Here is a 25,117-nt window from a genome sequence, read left to right as displayed (position 1 = left end):
CTGAACACACATAATAATTATATAATAGCAAAAATAATTACACGATATATCCTGGATATTACATCCTTCCCCCCTTAAAAGGATTCTGTCCTCAGAATCTCCTAAGAAAACAAATGAGGGTACTTTTCTCTCATATCACTTTTTAACTCCCAGGTTGACTCTTCAACCTTTGGGTTTCTCCATAATACTCTTACTAACTTTACCACTTTATTTCTCAATACTTTCTTTCTCTCTTCTAGAACTTCTACCGGGCTCTCTATATATGACAAATCTGTTTGAAGCTCTATTGGCTCATATTCTATTACATGCCTGGAGTCTGGATTATATTTCTTAAGCATTGATATGTGAAAAACATTGTGAATGTGCTCCATGTGCGGAGGTAACGCCAATTCATAAGCTACTTTGCCAATACGCTTTAGGATTTCAAAAGGTCCGAGATATCTTGGGTTTAGCTTCCCTTTCTTCCAAAACCTCGTTAGTCCGTTCCACGGTGATACTTTCAATAATACCAAGCTTCCTTCTTCAAATTCCATGTCTTTTCTTGACTGGTCTGCATATTTCCTTTGACGATCTTGTGCGGCAATTAATCTTTTCTGGATAATTTCAACAACTTCCTTTGTCTGCTGTACCAATTCGGGTCCGAGTATTTTGCGTTCTCCTACTTCGTCCCAATATGCTGGAGATCTACATTTACGTCCATAAAGGGCTTCAAAAGGTGGCATCCCAATGCTGGCGTGATAACTGTTGTTATAAGCAAACTCTACCAGGGGTAAATGCTCGTCCCAACCCGGGTCAGAAGTTTGGGGTCCACACACACACCTTAATTATAACCTGCTTATAACAATAATAAAGATAATAATAATATATGCAGTGACCCTACTTACCAACCACCACGGACCGCAACAGGTTAAAGTATGCACACAAGCCAAACACACTAATATATTACAAACCGTTCAAATCCCAACTTCCTTTAAAATCAATAGCACAAACACGTAGCATGTCCTCAAGACCTTCAGATTGGTTACTCGAGCTTTCCAAACCGAATTCAATAACACCTCCAAATGCTTGTTTGATTCTTAGAACAGTTTTAGGAAATTAGGGTTTTTCTCTGAAAATTATATAATTATCTGTCTGCAATTGATTTTGATACGAAATAAAATACGGTAAAAGGCTATTTATATTTACGTAAAATTAGTATCCCGTTGGATCATTCAGGATATAAAGCGGTACGTTTATTTGTAAAAACTGATCCAAACGGTATCGGTTTTCGGGATAATTATCCAAATCAGTACAATTTGTACTGCGATCTTGGTCTTAACGCCTGGTTACACGTATTACGAAGTGATAATTGTGATAGTTTAATAAAAAGCTCTCGTTTATCGAAAATACGGGTTTTATTGATTTACCGAAACGAATATTGTATGGAAAATGTTACGCCGGGACTCGCGCAGGACAAACCGTATGCCGGATCGAAAAAGTCGAAACATGGAAAATGCTTGGAATATTACAATTAGGTTAGGAAGGAGTTCTCGAAAGAGTTTCGGGTTCCAAAAACGTAACAACGGTTGACGTCGGTTGGTTCCCGTTTTTATAAAATAGATTTTAATTACCCGGAAAAAGATTTTAGAAATTTCAGATGATTCTTATAAATCCATAAACCAACATAAAAATAATTAGGAAGATATGACAATTATCTATATTTTATTTTGGATATATAAAAATTAAAATACTCAATTAATATTATTTTTGAATAACCAAGTAGAGATAACACTTTAACAATTAACTCACAGAATAGATACTGAACACACATAATAATTGTATAATAGCAAAAATAATTACACGATATATCCTGGATATTACATTATACACACAGAACACAAGTCAAAAACAAGAACACGACAGAAAAGAAAAAGAAGACAATGTTTCATCCTTCATCTGCATACTTCAAGATCATAATTTCTAGTTTGTAAAGTTAAATCCAATCAACTAGAAATCATTCTCTTGTTCTTGTGTAACAATCTAGCGGATCAAAATCCCTAGAACTTAATCTCAAATTGTGTTTAGCATTTGAATCTTTTTATTGCAAAAATAGAAAAAGTTCATGTCGAATTTATTCTAGATTTGTGATAATTAATTTGAGATTAATTCATTGTAATCGATACCATTGTTGTAACACCTTCAAGTTTAATAATATTCTTATTTAACTTGAATTTTGTTTCACATTTTTATTCCGAATTTAATTCGATTATTCGGTACTGTTTGTATTCAACCCCCCTTCTACAAACACATTGGGAACTAACATATATATATATATATAAATATATATATATATTAAAATTTATATGGTTGGATCGATGAAAAATATTTTAAAAAAAATCGAAACACCAATTCAGGAGTAAACACTAGTTAGCGGAACTGGTCAAAGTGATGATTGCCTATTAAAATGGTAAACCATTTAAATTATTTTGATATTAAACTTTGGTTATCCATATGGTTGGATCGTTGAAAAATATTTTTAAAATAATCTAAACACAAATTCAGGACTAAACAGTAGTTAGTTGTACTAGTCAAACTCATGCTTGTCTGTTAAAATGGCAAACCAAATAAAATCGTATTGATATAAAACTCTGGTTATATCACTAATATATATATATATATTGACATCCATACGGTTGAATCGATAAAAAATATTTTTAAAATAATTGAAACACAAATTTAGGACTAAACACTAGTTAGTTGTACTAGTCAAACTCATGCTTGACTGTTAAAATGGAAAACCAAATAAAATTATTTTGATATGAAACTTTGGTTATATCACTAATATATATCTAATAACATTCATACAGTTGGACCGATGAAAAATATTTTTTAAAAAACGAAACACAAATTCAGGACTAAACACTAGTTAGTTGTACTAGTCAAACTGAAGTTTGACTGTTAAAATGGCAAACCAAATAAAATTGTTTTGATATGAAACTTTTTTTATATCACAAATATATATATATATATATTGATATCCATATTATTGGATAGATGAAAAATATTTTTAAAATAATCCAAACATTAATTTAGGACTAAACACTAGTTAACTATAGTAGTCAAAATTATAATTGACTATTAAAATAGCAAAGCAAATAAAATTATTGTGATATGAAACTTTATCTATATCACTAATATATATATATATATATCTGTTGACATCCATATGGTTGAATCGATGAAAAATATTTTTAAAATAATTAAAACATAAATTCAAGACTAAAAACTAGTTAGTTGTTTTAGTCAAACTGATGCTTGACTGTTAAAATGATAAATCATGTAAAATTATTTTGATATGAAACTTTTTTTTATATCACTAATATATATATATATACGTATATAGTTGGTTGTACTACTCAAACTGATGCTTGATTGTTAAAACGGCAAAAAAAAATAAAATTATTTTGATATGAAAATTTAGTTATATCACTTATATATATACACACACATACCTATTGACATCCAACCATACGGATGTTAAAATAGTTAAAAACAAATGTTATATGTAAAATTTCAAGAATTTTTAATAATCAGACCTTGATTATTTTAACAAAATCAAATTTTGGGGTTGAGATCCTAACTGTAGACTATTCCTCCTATTAGGAGTAAATATTAAACAATCTAACCATATAGATCTTAAAATGGTTACAAACAAATGTTATATGCAAACCTTCAAGAATTGTTAATCACTATAGTTTATTATTTTAACAAATAAATTATAATTGAACTTAATCCTAAATTACACCGTACACTATTATAGTTAATATTTAAGATAAAATCGACTGAAATCACGATTCCAATATAATATTAGATATTTATAAGAATATGAATAATTAATAGACTATGAACCACTTGATATATAATCAGGCCTTGAATATAATCTCCTGTAGCCCTTTTAATCAAGGCCCGAGCCAATAGGAAAACCTAGCAATCTTGCATCTTGATATTAAGTCATCACAGACACAATCCTAAGAGCATGTCCAGTGGCGGGGGTCACTTCCCCCCTTTCTACTTACACATTCTTACCACCTCACACCGAAATGGTTTTATAAAAAAAAGTGACCCCCATTCATCCAATGCTAGAAGCCCACTTCCCATACTTTGTACGATCCATTATATTATTATTATTATTATTATTATTATTATTATTATTATTATTATTATTATTATTATTATTATTATTATTATATATTTAATATAATGAATTGAACTTAAATTTTAAATTTAATTTATTAGTAAAACTATTTTAATAATTCTGTTTTTATTTAAACTTAATTTTATTTAAATCTAATTTAATGTAAATTTAAACTTAATTTAATTTAATGTTTTAATTTTAAAAATATTATTAAAATAAAACACATGTCTCGTAATTAAAATGCATCATATTATTAAAAACATGAAATAAAAATACAGCACACAACAAAATATTAAATTTAAATGTTACAATTTAACGATTCTCGTTGAACTGCGAGATATGCTCAACCAAGTCATTTTGTAGCTGACGATGTGCCCGTCTATCACGCATTTGCATACTGTTTTGAATATATGTTTCGTACGGGACATAGGGTTCTACACCTAAAGTTGGTTGTGATAGACCATTTGTTGCATCGTCATAAGTTGGCAGTGGACCAAATTTAGTGGCATATGTGTCCCTCTCGTCTTCAACAATCATATTATATATTATGATGCATGCCCTCATGATTCTCCCAAGATCTACTCTATCCCAAAAGCGTGATGGACCACGTATAATTGCGAAACGGGAATGTAACACACCAAACGCTCATTTAATGTCTTTTCATTGGCTTTCTTGATATTTTGAAAATAATTTCCTTTTCTCACTTTGGGGACGGGGTATCGTTTTAACGAATGTAGCCCATTCAGGATATATTCCATCAGTTAAGTAATATCCCATATTATAATTGTTTGCATTGATAGTATAATTTACCTTTGGAGCACGACCTTGTAGGAGATCATCAAACACCGGTGACCGATCTAAAACATTTATGTCATTATTTGACCCAACAACTCCAAAAAATGCATGCCATATCCATAGATCAGATGAAGCAACTCCAAAAAATGGACATAATTTATCCATTATGTCCATTTTTCTTTCGTGATTAATTTGTAAAGATTCCCATTCATCAACTTCTGCAACTCTGGCCTTCCCTTTTCCCTTTCTTTTAGTTGTAGCTTTTGTACCAGAGGGACGAACCGGTTCAAATTCTTCGGATGTTGGTGTATCGCTATTTCCTTCAGATGAGTAAGCTCTAGAACTACTTATTTTAGTTCTTTTAGAACTTGCACTAGTTGGAGGAGTTCTCCATTTTGGATGTCTACGAAGCTCACGCCAATGAAGTTCAAAGTTAGAGTTTTTCTTGTAATTAATTAAATGATCTTGGTGAGCTTTCTCAATTATGTTGTCCAAATTTGAACCGCTCCCGATTTTTCGCTGAGCCTCATCATAACATGCACCAAATTTCTGAGCACCTTCATTTATTCTTTGCCACCTTTTTTTCATTGCCACAACTCCTCTTTTAATGACACCAGGATTATCTTCTTCACAATATTTATGAATTCGCTCCCAAAATGCTTCGGCTTTTTGATCAGTACCGACTAGTGGATCAATTGACACATTCAACCATGCACTTATTAAGAGTTTATCTTCAACCCACCTCCACTGACCGGTAATTTCTCTTAAATCTTCAGTTTCTTCACAATCATCATTTAAATCGATAATTTTTTCGTGACCAAAAGCCGACACTTGCGCACGTGGAGAATTTTGACTATTGGTGGGTGTTTGTTGAGTTTCAAATTGTGGATTTAAAAATGGAGGAAATGGAAATTGAAATTGAAAATTCTGAGATAATGGAAAATGAGAATTCTGAGAAAATGGAAATTGGTATGGTGAATTCGGATTTTGAGAATTAAAATTAAAATTTTGTGGGTTTGCAAAATAGGAATTTGGATATGGGTATGGAAATTGAGGGTTTGAATTTTAAGAATTTGGAGGTGGAGGATTGTTGGAATTGTTTGGATTCATATTTTTCTAATTTTTTTTTTGAGAATGTAAAGATTGTGAATAAGGTTTGAGAATTGAGTATTTATAGGAAAAAAATTATGACCGTTTTAAAATTTACGTTATAAATATTTACGTTATATTAACATTACAAAAGCAAAACAGAGCTGTGTAAACTGGAAAAGTAAAAGCAGTGAATGATTCTGAGTACATCATTTCTATCAACATATATTAAATTAATCAAATGGGACAGTCCCAACATGGAGGGACTGCCCATTTTGCTTCTTTTTCCTCCAATGGCAAAGTAGACCCATTTTACATCTTTTGACCCAGTTCACGTGGCCCGAGGCAGAAGCAACCCCGCGTTGTTGTTGCTTTAAAGGGCACCTCTCTGACGCCTGCTCTCAAAACCCCTCCTCCACTTCACATCTCCAAAAAGAAAACAAAAAATGTCGATCACATCTCCAAACCATATTTTACAGCCTCTTAATCATGGTCAAGTCTGTTTAAATCGTCGGGTTCTCTACGTACGAGACAAATCGCATCCCGGAAGGCCCTGTTCGTGGTATATTTCTCAAGCTCAAGGAAGAAGATCGAGATAGGCACAATTAGTTCCTGATGGGTCAGGGGACTTATTGAGTTGTTGGCCTCTCTCAGTATCAGTGATGTTCCGTGTTCTATAGGAGGATTCAGCTCTGATTGCTGCTTTTTTGCCCAGTTGTGATGGATGAAGTAGTGGGTTTGCTTGCGGTTTTTTTGTCCAAATTGTAATATTATTTATTTTGTTAATTGTAATTATATTTCTCTATAAATCTCTCTTTGTCTAATGTGTTTATATGGTTGTATGTATAGGCGGATGCGAATGCGGATATAGATGTGTATGTAGCAGCGACAGTAGTAGCAGTATAAAGGATACAAATTTCATCAACAATGTTAGCGCACACAAGGTGTTTGATGGCTGGAAAGGAGATGCTTTTAATGTATTATAGTAGTATTATCAGATTATTTCAGCCATTGAAGTTGTTTGTGTCGATATTCTTTTTATTCATTTTATACATTTGTGTTGTGTAAGTTGCAGATGATATTGTGTAGAATTCTAGATGTTGATATGATAATTTCCAAAGATGTTCTAGTTTGTTTGTTTTGAAATTATAAAATGAAATTGAGCAGCATTTTGCTATTTTTTACAAAAAATCTGGTGTTAGTTCAAATAGACCACGTTCAGTCAAATTAAGTAGAATGTTTCGTCTATATTTGGTCAAATTTAGTATTATTTTGACAACATTCGGTTGAATTTAGCATTTAAGCGGAATTTTCAATTTTCTAAAAAATTTCGGTGGGATTTTGAATAGTTTTGGAGGGATATTTGAGTTTTCACCGATATAAATTCAACCGAAGAAACCAGTCGAATTTAGTATAAATACAACCGATCTACTAAATATCATTCCCATATATAAGACCGGTCCCAAAACCGGTTACATTTAGTTAAATTCAACCGTCGGCAGTCGAATTTAGCTAAATACGACCAATTTTGGGCCAGCCGTATTTAGCCATTTTTTGTAGTATTTATTAGAAGTATTTAAATTAGAGTAGATTTTAAATATAATTAAATCATGGGAATTTAAAAACAGGAAATTATATTTATATTTATGCAGAGAGAAAACAAAGATAGAAAACTTTCAAAATTCAAATAACAATTAGAGTTTAACACACTCTGAAGGAGACTACGAAGAGGTAGCTGGCTGAAAATAGGGGTCAGACATCGCAGAATGTTGGAACCATTTTTCTGCTAGCCCAGCCTTTACCCAGATGAGTTGATGTGAGGGATGATCCCTCAAGTCATCTCCGGTGTGAAAATAAGTTAAATGGTTTTGGGTGAGTAATTCGGAATACAAGATAGTCTAAGTGATATTGTGTGTGTTGATTGAATAAATTACATCGTGTATAAGTTAACTGGTTTTGAGTGAGCAATTCGGAAGTGGACGTTATGGTCAGAGGACCACGTCTTTTCCTATTGCGGGCTGGTCCAATATCTTCGTAATTGCGCTGATCGCGTTTTGGCCCGCTCAACTCTTTTCGACATCGACCCACACACCTACTATGGGCTGGGAGAAGTGAATCTCTAACATATCTCTGGCTTCGGCTGATAAATGCTTCTCGGAGGAAGTCCAACCTCTTCAGCCCATCAGACGATCTTTGCAAAAACCCTAATCTTCGGAATAATAAGGGTCGATCTTTAAACAAGTATTAGACTAGGTTGAAGAACAAAAATGAAAAACTCTTGGTCGCCAATATGCGTAGAAAACTCCACCGCAGTATGTTAACAGATAGATGGCACCTGCTAATGGTACATTAAAGTTGAATGTGGATGCCTTAATATTCGAAGATGCAGACTCCTTCTCTATTGGAATGGTGATGCTTGATAGTCAAGCGCTGTTTATTTGTGGCAATGATGAGGTTTTCAGGGCACGTATTAATGCTAGAAGCAGAATTAGTTGGTATCGTGGAAGCTTTATTATAGATTAGTGAGGGACTAGACCAGATTATACATATTAAAAGCGACTCGTTGTTAAGTATCAATGCAGTGAACATGAATTTGCATAACCAGCTAGAGGTTGGACATCTTCTAGAACAATGAAGGTCAATTCTTAAAAGTAAAATTGGGGTCTCAATTGTATTCGTTAAGAAGCAAACAAACAGGTTAGCACATTGTATGGCGCGACTACCTTGTACGTTTAATAGCTTCATGATTTTGTCGTCTCCTCCATTGTGTTTGTTGGAGACACTTTTTTCGGATGCTTGTTTTTAATGAAATCATTCCTTTATTAAAAAAAAACTTAACCTTTTAATGATCTCTGAAAGTTTCTCTTTACGGTATTATTCTAAACTTTCTGAACGTTCTATTTCAAATCAACTTATTACCTGTTCTCCTAAAATTTATCTTTTAGTATGTTTCCATAAATAAGGTTATCATCTTAATATCCTTCTTTTTTAGATAGACTTATTAGCTATTCTCCTAAAATCTATATTTTAGTATGTCTTTCGTAAAAAAACTTACCATCTTAAAATTTTCATAAATTTTCTCTTAGGTTATGATTACTTAACATAATTTAATATTTTTTCATTAAATCAACTTACCATCTTAATATTTTCCTAAAATTTTTAATATAATATGATAGCTTAACATCTTAATATCCCTAAGAATAATGTTGAAATTTAGATTGGCGTTGCCAACATGGATGACATTTAAGATAACACCATTTTGTAAATGCAGACCAGGCTTAACAATATTAGCATTAACCACTTGATTAAGATATGGAGTAATGTGGTGAGTGGCTCTAGAATCAATAACCCTAACATGCTTAGAAGAATCAAACTGAGTATTAATGGCAAAACTTAAATCACAGATTTGATAGAATATGATGGTGAGTTAAATGCACAATAATTAGTGTTATTGGTAAACGATGGCGCATAATTAACACTCCCATTGGTGTTTGACATCGTGTTTTGCATTATTTGCACAAACTATTGAAACTGAGCATCTGAGAGTATATACCGATTGTTATTAAACTGAGAAACATTCAATTCATGTTTCTTATCTTGAGCTGGACTAGTTGTCACATATGCTACTGATTTATTATTAATAGAGTTCCTGTTATTTGTCTTAGGTTGCCTATACAACACATGACATTCAGGATATCCATGTAATGTAAAACATTTATCCTTGGTGTGCCCAGCTAAGGCACAGTAATCACATACAACGGGTGTATCACCAGATTTACTTTCATCCTTTAATTAAGCTTATGATTTGATCTTTGTACCAAAATGTGAACTACCAGATCTCACATTCATAGCCTTATAATCATGATTAACACTGTTATGGACTACAAAATCACTATGATTCTCTTCTTGCAATAACATTGCATATGCTTGACTCGAACCAGGAAATGGAGTCCTTAGAAGGATTTGACTTCTAGTACTAGTAAACTGGTCACTGAGTCCCATTAAAAACTAGCTCAACACATCATTTATTCATACTTATTTAAATTTCTAGATATTGTTATAAACAGTAATGCAACTATAACGAGGTATATCATGTGCTAGGTTATACAATTACTCAATGAGTCCTCTAAATTGTGTATGTTAGGCTTGTAATCAAATGTAGGAGGGGGAATACAGTATATGCAATCAATTCGACAAAGATTCAACATAATCAACATTTTTTATATTAACAGATAAAAACTTAATGCAGACATACTCTCTCGAAAGGATGAACAAATATACTTGAGAGCTTCTAGGTTATGCAAAAGATATAACAATTTTCGCAATTCTTATAGCATGAATCTAATCTGTGTTTTATATAGAGCACTGTTACACAATCAAATAAGGAATCCTATTCTATTAAAATAAGGAAATCTATCCATGTATGATTGCTTCTGAGATAAAGTCCTTCACCGCCTTGAATTCCTACTTCCATTTTCCTCCTCGAATATCTACTGAATTGACAAATCCTGATGACATCATCTACTGATCATCAAGTACTGATATAATTACTGATGATGTCACTCTTCAGTAAATGCTGATATAAGTCCTGATAAGAACTTCTGATAGTTTCTGCTGATATCATCAATTATATCTAACAATCTCCCCCAACTTGTGCATTATGACAATATGTACGAGTTCCAATTTGATGATGTCAAAACTATCTAAATGCAGAAATCAAGTAAGAATATTCTTTCTTACTTTAGTGAATATCAGACTTTACCCTTCATTCTGAACTCTAACACAATCTGGAAAATCTTCAGGAAACTTTCTCAGTAGATTTTCTTCCATTACATCCAAATACCATTGCATCCTCTGTTTATATTCCTTTAGTTCATCTGTTGATTCATCATTGTGATAGATGGAAACCCTAAGATTATATAACTTTGAATCTCCAAGAGATAGATCATCTGTTAGGTCACACAACACTGTAGAAGGGGGTTGAATACAGTGTAAAATACAATCAAATCAATTTAAAGCACAAGTAACAGAAAACATATGTATTCGATATAATAAACTATGTTACAATGGAACTGTTCTCTCTCAGTGATGAACAAATATCACGAGAGCTGCTAGGTTACAATATATGATCTTCTCGATGATCGTAACTCTTATAGAGTAAACCTATGTCTGTGTTTATATAGAAACATAGTTACAAGATAACTTCTAGTTGATATGAAATATAATTCTGTCTCCTAAAATATATCAACCAGATATCTTATATAATTCTTCTAGTCCTCTAACTTTTTCCATGCATATCTTTTTCTTGTATTAGTCTCGATCTTCTTTCTTGTAAATCAGCTTCCTTCCTTAAATGTTAGTCCTCTAGTACTTAAGTTCTGATATCCATCTTCTGATATTATCTTCTAATAATCTAAGTCCTGATATCCTTAAGTCCTGACTTCCAGTAAGTCCTGATTCTAGTAAGAACTGATATTTCCTGTTAGTTAAGATCTGAAAACTAGACATGAAATATATTAGACATGACATCTCAGATATATCCAACAATCTCCCCCAACTTGTAAATTATGCAAGAATGTACAAGTTAATAGATTTGATGATGTCAAAAACATTTAAGTTCAAATGCAATAATGATTCCATAATGATTCTTAACAAAATAATTTATCAGATTATCTTCAGTTAACTGTGCTTTGACCTGCATCAGTTCTTCTTCTTTACTATCACCAATTTGATAAATGGCTGTTCTGAGAGCTTGAATTGATGTTCTTTCAAGTCCATCACCAATTCTGATAACCTTAGGATGTGAAGAGTTTTCATTATAACATAAGCATCTTCCTTTCAGAATAACTTTCACCTTAGCAGAATTCTTCAGCATAGGAATTTCTCTTCCATCACCTTCAGTAGTCATTGGATTGTAATGAGAAGTCTTTGTACCAGAGATTCTGAATAGATCTCTTCTAGCCTTTAAAATATATTCTGACCATCTTCTTGTAATATCAGATTTTACTTCCAGAAGATAGTGAATATGTTGAAGTTCTCTGATAGACTTCTTTAATACATCAGTATCAGCTAATCTATAAGTCCTTCCATAATTGAGAAATAAGATCAATTTCTCTTTTAAATTCTCCTTATCATGGGCATCTATCACAACTTGAGCAGACAACACCTTGTCAAGGTGCCTTTGTTTAATTTGTTCATATGGTTTGTCTGTCAATATGAAAGGATCTCTTAGAGTAACCTCTACTCTTATTTGAATCTTCTCTTCGTTAAAACCTAATCCAGCTCTATCTCTAGGTTGCTTGGCTTTCAACCCAAATGTAGCAAGTTGATTCATCATGAGATTGGATTTCGGTTCAACTGGAGTAACTTTCTTCCATAACAACTTCTTCTTATCAGCAAGTGTCATTTTATCCAAATCAACTTGAGCATTGTCAGTAGTTGATGTCTTGATAGCTTGATCAGAATTTGCTGTTTCTTCTGTACCTTCCTGTCCTTTATTCTGAACAACAACTTGAGCAGTGTCAGAGGTTGTCTTAGAATCTTCATTTATCTTTCTTCTTTTCAGAATTTGAACAGTTTCATCTTCAACAAGATTATCATCAGTTACTTGAACCATTTTACACACTGGTTTCATCAGATCTTGAGAAGTTTTCAAGTCCAGTGACTTGGTTGGTTCATAAATTTTTCCTTTCCCTTTGTCTTTGGGGTCACTCTCAGTCTGTGATCTAGTCTTGAACTTTGAAGTTTCAGAATTTGACTTTTCCTTGATCACAATACCTTTTTCCTTAGGCCTTGGAGATTTCTTTGCATCAGAAGCTTTAGACTTAGGATTTGTCTTCTTAGCAGCAAATCTAGCTTCTTCCTCCTTGAGAGTTTCTAAATCCATTCCTGGATTGTGTTTCAGAAATAATCTTCTTGCTATCTCCTCATCAAGTGTCTGGATTTTAGGATCTTTGTAATAAACAGTAGTCTGCTTCCCCTTTAACTTCAGAGTTTGCAAAAACTTCTGAGAGTCTTCAGATCCTGACTTAATCAGAATATCAGAACTTGACATCAGACTTTTCTTATCACCACTTGACTTCAATCTTTGAGCATTCACAGCATCAGAACTTAACTTGTTCTGAATAGAAGATTTTCCTTGAACTTTTCTTTGACCTCTGCTCTTTTCAGAGTTTCCCTGGTCATCACCTTTATCATCCTTTTTCTTCAGTTCTTGAGTAGCTGAGCATTTGGACTTAACTACCTTCTCCCCCTTTTTGGCATCATCAGGAAGTAAGAGAGAAAAAAGAAGTTCAACTGAAGATTGGATTTTATCCAATTGAGCTTTCTGAGAAGCTTGATTAGCCAGAATCTCAGAAATTTGGGCCTGTTGCTTCTCTTGAGTTTTCTCAATGGTTGCAACTTTTTCAGAAATAGGTCTGATATACCTATTCTTGTCAAGCTTGATCTGTAGATTGAACTTTTTAGCTTGTTCCCTGAGTGTATCAACTTTTTCATGAGTAGAAGTATGTAGACCTTGAAGATGTTTTGTAGACAGAGCTGTGATCTTGAGTTGTGTCTTGAAATCAGCATTTGTGAGCAACTCATCAGCTTTTGCAATATGCTCCGTCAAGATTTTAGAACATGGAATAAAATCTGATTCATTACACTTCTTGGTCCACTCAACACCTCTGTGAGTATCCTCCCAAGGAATAGGTGCTTCCTTTTCAACAAATTTCTTCACCAATTCTTCCTTGCCCAGAGTAGGTACTGGAGTCTCAACAGAAACACTATCATCAGAACTTGAGGAAGACTCACTCTGTTCTGATAGCTCAACAGTATGTGAAGCAACTGGAGATTCAGGAATAACATCAATTGAAGAAGCTGGTGTCTTAGATGTAGATGGAGCTTCCAGATAAAGAACGTCAGGTATATTCAAATTATGAATATCTATTTCAGAATTATCAGTTTGTTCTTTAGCATCATCTGTAGCTTTAATAGGAGAGATAGGAGGGGTAACAACCGTGTCATTAGCAGTGTCTTTGGCTTGAGCTGGAAGGGCTTCAATGATAATTGGTTCTTGTGAGATCAGAGATTCCTGATCCCCTTCCTCAACTTCTTCAGTATCTTCTGATATAGCCTTAGCCAAATACCTCCTAGTCTTCATTTTTTTCAATCTCCTTGCCAATGAAGGAGTTGCTTCAGCATCATCAGAATTTACAGATTTCCTTTTCATAGTATCAGAACTTTGAGCTGCTTTTCTTTCTGAGAAGTAACATTCTCAGCTTCAATTATCACAGGTTCAGATGCACGAACTCGTGCTTCAATTATTTCCTCTTCACTCTCAGACTCATCTCTGAGAATCATCTTCCTTCTCTTTTGTGGAGGTTGAGGAACAGACTTTGTCCTCTTAGAAGTTTTGAAAGATGAAGGTCTGGTTGTTTGTGCTAATGGTTTAGAAGTTTGAGGTGTTTGTGTAGAGGTGGTAGGTGCTGATGGTTGAGGTTCTGATGGTTGGACATCAGGATATAGTGCAGTGTATTTAACTATATCATAGATTATTAAGGCTTGTTTAACAGATAAAGGAACTCAGAGGGGTCTTAACACAGACTTCTTATTATCAGTAGATAATAAGTCATTGAAAGCTCTTTTAGCTAGAAATTAATTCACTAGCTGATTGAGGCTTATCATCACAACAAAAACTATAAATAAGCTGACAGAATCTAGCAAAATAAACAGTATTTCTGTCTTCTGTCATCCTATCCATAATGAAACTTAAGACAACACTTGCATAATCAAAATCAGTTTGATTAATGAGAGCATACCCGATTTGTTGACTGAATATGGGGATTGCATCGAAGTTAGAACATTTGTTTGCAAAAGCCTTGGTAATGCAGTCAAAGAAGAAATTCCATATCCTCCTTATGTAAGGTCTCTTCAATTGACCCAGCTTTGCCAATGTCTTTTCATACCCCAGACTGGCCATCATATTTTGAAGAACTAGCTCCTCAACAGTAGAGTAAACGCAGTTCTCAGGCAGTTACAGTGCTTGTCGAACCGTGGCTAATGTCACGACATGCTCATCCTCCCCTGATGAAAAGATAATACTTGGGGACCCTTGAGCACCACCATCATCATATACTCCACTTCTCCAGAACTCCAGTAATTGAGTTCTAGAGACTGCATCAGGTTGGGTCAGAGCGTACCCAATATCAGAATTAGTGAGAAAATCCTGAATGAAGTGAAGTTCCGATGAAGCTTCAGCCTTGCTAAGAATATTAGAGCGAGAGAGAAAGTAAAAGAGATTAAGAATAGAAAAGTAAGTAAAAGATTAGAAAATCTTTTAACTCCCATATATATACTTTCTCCACTCAACAGTTATATTTTTGAAACATTGGATACACTTTACACCTGGCACCATGTGAACAGTCAATAAATGGTTAGAGCAGGAGTTAATGGGCACGCAAAATAAGCAATAATTACCATGCACATGCAGTTTTTCAGGACATACACGTTATCCACTAACTCATAATGATTATGACTATTTTTATCTCACCCAAATTTATTCTGATTTAAATATGACTGTTTCAGGTTTTACCACAAATAAGTCAAGTAAAGAAAAATGCCACGTAAGCATCAAAGATTCCATCAGGATTTAATATCAGAACTAAACTTATATTAGATTTTAACAGTCATCAGAACATGGCTTCTGTACTCAAAAAGTGAATATCTTTTTATGTGATTCTTCATACAAATACTGACTTGTTTTCTTCAGAGTTTAATCATCAGAACTTCCATCAGAACTTGTCCTCAGAATTTATGCAAATAACACTTAACTATTTGTTAAAAATAACTTTATCACCACAATAATTTTCATCATTCATATGGAGTGAAAGTGTGCGCATTCAGCAAAATATCATATAAAGATTAAAGTCTGATCAACTTCAGTACATCTTAGAAATAAGGCATAACTCAGAAAAATGCTTAAAATCTGTCATCAATCATGATGTTTACTATAGAACAAATTTATGCAAGAGTCCACCTCAACTGTTTGTGCTCATTTTATGCATCTTTTGAAATTCCTTTTTACAGTGACTTCTCAGTGTAAGTGAGTCACGACTGCTTATCGAAATTTATGCTGTTATCAGAGTATTTCTCCAGTAATCATAGAGTGTGAAAAGTCACCAAGAATTTTTTTTGCTTTTCTGATGCATATTACTTAATACCAGCAATACACTTGGGTCTTCCCTTCCACATTTTTACTCTAGATCTCAAAGGAGTACCTGACTTTTATTCTTTTCTTTTCTTTTCTTTTCTTTTGATAAGTGAGGCTTATCAGCACTTAGTTCATTCTTAAGATTTACTGACATCAGAATCTGACAGATAAGAAACAAGAATCTAGTTTGTGACTTAGTAATAAGATATACAAAGTAAACTTGACTAAGCTCAATATCAGAATCTGCCCGTGTTATTGAGTTTCCACATAAACAACTAATTCAAACATGGGATTTCTAGTATGTTAAAGACTACTAGGTCAGCATCTAGCACAATTATCCTCATTGGATTGAATAGCCACAGAACATTCAAAACACTTATCAGACTATATAAATCCACATCAGATAACAATCAGCATTTAATGAATTTTCAAATTAAGCACATATTACATATGTAATAACCCCAAAATTTTGAACTTTCTGAAACCCTTATGAATAGTGTTTTTGCTGATATTGCTGAATAAGAAAACTTTTCATGCCACACTATGTAGGGGTTCTTTTATGGATATTCTGAGATTTTATTGGTACTCTGTATGATATATAAGTGTATGTAAAGATCGTCAGAATCCAAATTTGAACCTTTTGATTTTTCCCGAAAATCCACCAGATATCGAAAGAATTGAGTATAAGGTAACAGGATAAAAATGAATTAAATTCAAGGATTTTAATAGAGGATCATAAAAGGAATATAATGTATTGGGAAAGGTTAAGGGAACCTAAGTAATAAGATCCCGGGTATGATCCCTCAAACGATAAACGAAAACGAAAGTTAAGCGAACCGTATAACAGATCAGCGGTCATTAGCCAAATAATTAAAAGCTAATCAAAGAGATTAGTGGGGATGATGTCATCAAACCAATGAGAAGAGGACAAAGGAGGGAGGATGACATCACATGGTGACATAAGCATGACAAGCAAGTGTATTGTTGGTTGAATTAGAACCACACAAAAATTACCATGGTAAAAAGGTAACAAAACAAATCAAAATGTGAACCAAGCCAACCAACAATTCATTTTCACCAAAAACACAAAGATATTTCACTTTCTTCATCAAGCTCTCGGCTTTCCTCCATTTTCAAAGAAAGAAAAATCAAAAACCTAGTTCCAAGCTTTGTTAAATTGCGAGGTATTTATCTAAGACTCCTTATGCATAGTTATGGATATCCTATAAGTTTAAGCTCCTAAATCATTCACAATCTCTTCCTAAAAATCATGGAAGAAGATGGTGAATAGTGTTTTTCAAGAACTAAAATTTTTGTTCTTGAGTTTTTGTTTAGATTAAGCTTGGATAAGGACTTTTAAGGGTGATTCCAAGCTAGTTACTTGATTCTCCACTCTCCAAGGAAGGTATAACCCCTCCAAACCCTAACTTTACTTGAGTATTAGGTTTAGTTATGTTGTTATAGTTCATGAGAGGCTTGTTTGTTATGAATGTAGATGATAGTTGGTGTTGTAATGTTTTAGAGTTGTAATTCTTGGAGTATTGATTAATGAACTTAAGTGTAGTTTAAATTCAAGTTTAAGAATAGTATAAATTGATAATATTGAGTTGTTGGGGCTGTTATGGTGAATTATGGATGGAGTTTGGTTGGGATGTTGATTGTGAGTTGATTGTGAGATGATTTGGAGTGGTTTAAATTTGGGAAATCGCGTAAACATAGCCGTCGTAATGCCCGATTTACCGTAGACTGTTTTTGTTCTTAACATCAGAACCCTTGAATCACTGTTAGGTTTTGACCATTTCCATGTTTAGATAGTTCATGTTACGAGCTTCATTTTGATATGTGGTTCGTTCGAATCCGATGTACGGTTTAGGAGAAACGACCGTTTTAAGTAACGGCGTTTCGCGACCGAACCATTACCCCTCGCCTTACTTTGAAACCTTGGTCAAGGACTTTAAATGACTAATTGGGGTATGAAACAATTATGTTAAGTGGATTAGGCAGTTGGTAAGGTACTCGTGAAAGAATCGCCTTAAAACTCTTAATGGTTAATTTATTAAAAATGGTGGAGCCGAGGGTACTCGAACGACTTAGGTGATTCGTTAAGCGTAGGAGTGACCATAAGCAAGCGTTAGAGTTCAATTGGTTAAAGTTTAGTTTCTTAAGCGACTGGGGTCTAATTCCGACTTATGTTGTTGTTCATAGGTTATCAGACCCACTCTAAGCTTAAGTCTATCCGGGAGCACTCAGATAAGTTTTCTACCCGTTATACTGTTGTTGTGATGTATATGTGTATATACTTTATCTTGTGATAGATGTATGATTGTTATTAGCAAATTCTTGTGATATATTGGAGCATGTGATATGGTATATATGCATGTCTGTTTCGTAATCATGATATATATCTGTTGGTTCAAATGCTTATTAGTTGCATAATACCTATGCTAGAGCTAAGCAGTAGTTGCGTATACCCTTAGTATAGGGGACCCAAAGGTGAACCCTTTTCTAAAACCGGGAGTAGATGTTTCCGAGTATATGATATATATATATATATATATATATATATATATATTTATATATATATATTGATAAAGATTTCAAAACTATTAATCGAATAAGGTTTATTCGATAACTTTATATTATTTAATGAATATTACTTGAATATTCATTCGAGGACTTATGACTCCGTTTATTTTATTAATGAATATTATTTTGAATATTCAAACGAGGACTTATGACTCCGATTATTTACTAATTAATATTCTTTATTTTATTAAAGAATAATGTGTCGATAATCAAACTTACTTTTGATTATTCAAATAAAGATATTACTTTCGTATAAGTATATCTTTAGTTATTTAATATTCATTTCAAGTATAAGTTTTACAACTTCTACTTCAATTATTTTTATAAAGATTATTCTTTATGGGAATATTATTTAAATAATAATATTCAGATATTTTCTAATATATCGGGACTGATTTATTTTAATAAATCAGCAGTACTCCAAACATTCTTAAAAATGTTTTCGAGTCTTCAAAATGATTTCTAAAAGTTAGGGCGGATCCCAAAACTCATTCTTTTATATTTAAGATCCTCCTTTCGAAGGGGATTTAAATACTCGCTCAAAACCTGGGGGATCCGGCTCTGTGGTGTATTTTACATTCGCAACGTGGTTGCTATTTTGAGAAAACAATTTGATTACTTACCCAACATTCGGGAAATAAGTCCATCTAATTGAGTCGGCATAAGCGACAGGCCGGGGTACGGTCTATCAAAGTGTAAGTGGCTGGGTGGCAGTCCATCAACGCGTAAGAGGCCGGTTGGCGGTCCAGCACAAGGTCCTAACGTGGCCAGGGTGATGACCGGTGGGGGATTCATCCATCTGCTAGTAGAAAATGTTACTTATTGGTATCTTTGCCTGATCAGCAAGGTATCAGGTTTATGCCAAGGTTTTCTCCTTTCCAAATTCATTGGATATTGCAACTCTGTTTATAATTTTCATAACAGAGGTCTTCAAGGAGTGTATGAAATGTATATATATATATATAGGTGTATATATATATCGGGACTTAATAAAGTATCTCTTAACTTCATTATTTATAATGATATTTCAAGGATTGAATCTATTCAAGTCTTATCTTGTAGTCTCATCTGGGTGATGAACTTTTGAAACTGATTATAACTTGAACGATGGTAGTTCAAGTAGTATTCAGATATAAGTATATTGGAGTATCTTGTAACTTCATCTTTTAAACTTATATCTAGTAAATGATTATCTTGTGCATGTCAAAGATTTTCGGAAAAACGTTGAGACAAGGTTAGATATATGAGATCACCTTGCAACAATATTTTATACAGTTATAAACGGGAACTCTGTGTATATTATACATGTCAGAGGATTTCAAAGATTATGAAAAGTATATATGTACATATATACTGAATATTTTGCGACTTGGTCGCGGTAAGATATCAAACTTGGTTCATTTCTTCTTGACCAAGACTTTCATGAGTACTATGAGAATGCTCATATATTGTAAATCACTATACATATTATTTTGGTGGGCTTGTTGCTCACCCTTGCTTTCTTCTTTCATCACACAACAACAGATAGAAAAGATGAACAGGACCAAGCTCCCAATTCGCGAGCGGATAGGAAACGTTCCGCAGTTTCCTATAGCGTTGATGTCGTTGTAGCTGAGGTAGGAACTACCAATAGGCTAGGCTTTCAACTTTTGATGTACCAGACTTATGTATCTTTATCAATTATAATAATGGCAAAGAAATATAAATCTATTCAGAAACCCTTTTAAGGTGTAATAGCATATAATTTTGGAATAAAATGACTCGGGTTATTTTTGGATATTCATCTCTGAGACTATAACTTGTGGTGTGTGTGTTTATTGTGGGGTCACAGTACAGAGTAGTTGATTGTTTATTAAGATTGGGTGTTATTAAGGGAAATGGAACTCGTGACAACCCGGATCCCCGACCCCGGATTTGGGGGTGTTACAGAAATGGTATCAGAGCCAAGCGTTATAAACCTCAGATATGATGTGACGTTAAGATAATAAGTTTACTAAGATAATAAGAACTCTTGCCAAGTTCATAGTCGGACTACCTAATGTAGTACTGACAGTTAAAACCCTTATGGGAACCCTTATAAATATCGTGATAGAAGTATAGTTCGTTATCGTATATGGTAGCGGGACTCCGAACCCTGAGGTTGAGGAGCAACAATGCGATGATGTTTTATTAGTTATTGGAGATCAGATTGTGGATCCGATAGAGCGTCCTAACACGGGACCGGATGATGTTCGTATTAAGGATGTAGCGGTTGAGGATGTTATCCTAGAAGGGATTATCGCTGAGAAGGATCCTGTGAAGGATCCTGACAAGAATGAATAAATGACCACTGAGGAATTGATGACCATGGTTAGGGCAACTACCAGAGGTAGGATTGGACGGTCACTACTAGAGGTTCGTTCAAGTTTGTAAAGACAGTAGCCCCTTTAACGCGGCTTACTCGTAAGACTGAGAAGTTCTAATGGACAGAGAAATGCGAGAACAACTTTTAAGAACTGAAGCAAAGATTGGTGGCGGCCCCTATGACGGTATTGCCGGATGGAAAAGGAGATTTTGTGATGTGTAGTAACGCTTCACATAAGGAATTAGGGTGCTTCTTATACAGCACAACAAGGTAATCGCGTACGCGTCAAGACAATTAAGGGAATATAAAATTCGATATCCCCACCTATGAGCTTGGGCTCATGGCAATAGTTTTTCCCTAAAGATTGGAGGCACTACTTGTATGGAGAGAAGTGCGAGAGTTACCTAAGCCATAAGTGCTCTAGTATATTTTCACGCAGAAAAGAGCTTAACATGCGTCAAATGAGGTGGTTAGAGCTAATCAAGGATTACGATTATGAGATTCTTTATCATTCGGGGAAAGCCAATGTGGTGGCTGATACCCTTAGTAAAACTGAGAGACTCGAGATGATAATGTCTTTGAGAGAGTTTATAAGAGATTTTGAGAAAATGGAAATAGAAGTAAAGGTAACCGGAGCCGGTACCGAAAAGCTGTTTGAGATTGCAATACAGCCGGAATTATTGGAAAAGAACATATTATGCCAGAAAAAGTGATGAATGAAGGCAGAGAGCCAACAAATAGATAAGAGATTAATACTGAGAAAGATGATAAGGGAATAATGAGATATTCCTACAGAATTTGGGTTCCAAATGTTCAAGAGCTTAAATATGAGATCTTAGATGAAATCTAGTTTGAGGAATAAGATTTAGAGCAAACCTTGAATGTGATATTCAGGGAGGTCGCCATCAAGATAGAAGGAACCCATAACATGATGAAGTGGAAAATGAGGATTTAAAATATGTAGGATGACCCCGATTATGGGGAGGAGGAGAGAATGTTCAGACTAAGGAAACAGAAGTCGAGTAAGGAAAGGAGACCCGAGACGGTACTCCTATACGAAAATTTATGGACCTGTCTAGACAGAACTTAGACTATTATCCCCAACCACCACCCTGAGGAAACAATGCGGTGAGAAATTCTTTCAGGACCTTTAAGTCGCTAAGCTCTCAGAGTTCCAAGGAGCAGGCTGACCCAGTTGAGGCAAAAGCCTGGCTAAAGGAAATAGAGGAATCATTTGAGATTCTAAATGATTGACGGAGTACAAAAGACTGTTTTTATCACTTACCTTCCTAAGAGAGAGGCCACCCGCTGGTGAAAGACCAAGAAAGGCACGGAGCCAGAGGTCATAATAAATTGATTAAAGTTCAGACAATTGTTTTTGGGAAAGTACTTCCCAAGGTTATGGAGGTAGTGTAAAAGCTTTAGAGCCAGAACAAAAGCGGACGAGTATGATGAATTATGAACCTAATTTGTAAAAGTTGTCAAGATTCGTTCTGAGGACAAGAATCCCAGAACGACGTGATGTTTGAAGTAAATAATTAGTGGGTTCACGAAATGATTGAAATAGATAGGATTATAAAGGCAATAGAGTTCGAGGAATGATAAGGGAGTTGGGTATGAGGAAACCCTAAAGACTCGTAGCAATAGAAGTAGAAAAGTATGTACTCGTCAGGATGAGAGTGATTCATCAAGAGTTAAAGCTGATGGATTGAAGGAATAAGAGATACATATATTTTATCCCCTATAAGTTGGGAGGATTCGAGGAAACTCGGAGATAGTTCGAAGGATAAATAATGAGACGCGGATAGACTGAGGAGACAAGGAAGTAAGAAATTAGGAAAATTGGATGAAGAAAGTGACCTTCAAGAATATGAAGTGTAAGACCGGTGGCTTGATACCCAGAAAGGGAGACGCCAGGTATGAAAGATATCCCAACATTGAGATGACTGTTGAGATAAACAACAAAAGTAAATGAGGATTTATTAAGAAGAAGTTCACGTTGAACACGACCAATATCTTCCAGAACATCCTTGTTATCGTTACCAAATCAGGCAAGAAAAGTAGATAACCGTAGTTATCTTTTGGAGGCCATATTGATTGACCTCATTTTGAATACAAATGTTATTGTGAAATTAGGCATATACTATCGAGGTGGGAAGGATTGAATAAGGCACCCTTATCAGGGATATATGACTTGATTTATCCATGAAAGGATGCATGTACCTTTTTAAAGGTGGAATTAAAGATAGAACATCGGTAACTTAAAATGAATCCTAGGGGAATGCATAAAGGTTGGCATTTCACCCTTAATAGGGATGGTATGAGTTTTGACAGTATAAATTAGAAAGGATTAAGGTAATAACAACCTTTAAAGATCAGTAGAGAAATTTTTCAGAGGTACATAGACAATGGTTCTAGTATTAGTGAATGATATTTTGATATGCCCTGTATCTAGGGAATACAGGAGTAATGATTTAAGGATAACCTTAGAAGTTTTACAAGGAGAATGGTAATATTCAAAGTTCTCAAGAATAGAAATTTTGATAAAGGAATTGTGACGTAATTATAATAATGCCAAGTGGGGCACATGTTAAACCATGAGAAAGTATAGATTGAACCAACGGAGGTCAGAACTGTCAAAGTAAGAAGGACCCAAGATAAAAGACGTCCTAAGAATGATCGAGAGTTAGTCGTGGCAATGTTCACATCTAAAGACTAAAGCAATGACTTATGGAAAAATGGTGATTTTTTTTTCTCACCAGGACTTAAGAGAAGCATCTTCACACAAGCAATGATGGGAAATGAGGTAGAAAATTTAGTGAAAGTGGTTAAGATGACATTGATTGTAAGGAAATTTTACTATCAGGAAAGGCCAAAGAGGTGGCCGACACTTTAAAGGTAAGAGGATAATTATAGGCGCTTGTGCCAAAGGAATACAGTGATGATGGTAAAAGCTGTGAAGGTTGTATTATGGTTTGGAAGATTGACATTCCTTCTGATGACTGTGTAATACCCAACCGTAACAATAGTTTGGTAAAGGTTTAATTCGTAAAAATTTCCATGAGCGGGCTATCTATCTTAGAAGGAACTATCCTGAGAATAATCCAGGACCATGTTTCAAAAAGGACTAAACGAACCTTCGAGTTAAGTCTTCTATTGAAGGTATATGATTAAGAATGGTATTAACCTGCTATCGGTGCTTTGATTGAAACTCTTCTGTAATTTTATCTGCTTCACGTCATATGTACGTCAAGTTCAGGAGCGTTCTTCATGAATCATGAACGGTGATCATGTTACCTCCATAGAAGAATTCAATAAGAGATGTATGGACTTCGTATAGTTAGCTATTAAGACTTCATGGAAAATGAATGATTACAGTAGGTCAACGGTGGACCCTAGTAGTGCAGCAATGATTCTGCGATTAATGAGTCGATTACAACCATGAGAGTTGTATTGGAATGGATGTTGAGATTGAGTACTACTAATCGGGTCGTGGTGGTGTATAAGTTATCATTGATAGACTAATTAAGTAGATTATCTACTATTGAATACTTATTCCTTCTTATCAATAGAGAGTCGTATTACTATACGAAGAAGGTTGCGGTGCAAGCATAGAATACTAGTAACGATGATGTATAAAATGAGATTCCAGATTCGATTTTCGATGTCGAGGGAGTTTCAAAGGTGATTGAGTATAAGCTCAAGGAAGAGCATGGGTCCATAGAATGATGGACGGAATAGCAAAAATATTTAAGCATGCAAAATACGATGCGATAATACTTGATGTTGATATATATATATACATATGTTTTGTTCTCCTATGACAAACCTCTATAGTTCAGAGGTAGGTTCCAAGCCAGATATTTTGTGGCAGTATATTTTTTTCATATATACAATTCTCTTCAATTCGTTCTTTTCTCTTCTTTTCATTTCA

General features: G+C 34.2%; 1 protein-coding gene across 1 annotated transcript; it reads right to left on the bottom strand.

Annotated features, from left to right (window-relative positions):
* Positions 1–4,486: 4,486 nt before the first annotated feature.
* On the bottom strand, positions 4,487–6,369 carry LOC141707871 (uncharacterized). The gene is made up of 3 exons (XM_074511291.1): positions 6,307–6,369; positions 4,879–5,896; positions 4,487–4,698 (listed from the first exon to the last, which is right to left on the bottom strand). The coding sequence occupies exons 1-3, from the start codon at positions 6,367–6,369 to the stop codon at positions 4,487–4,489; spliced, it is 1,293 nt and encodes a 430-aa protein (XP_074367392.1).
* Between the last annotated feature and the right edge of the window lie 18,748 nt (positions 6,370–25,117).

Source organism: Apium graveolens, chromosome 1 (assembly GCF_009905375.1).
Source record: "Apium graveolens cultivar Ventura chromosome 1, ASM990537v1, whole genome shotgun sequence".
NCBI classification, from domain to species: Eukaryota; Viridiplantae; Streptophyta; class Magnoliopsida; order Apiales; family Apiaceae; genus Apium; species Apium graveolens.
This window is presented reverse-complemented; position numbering and strand designations above follow the sequence as displayed.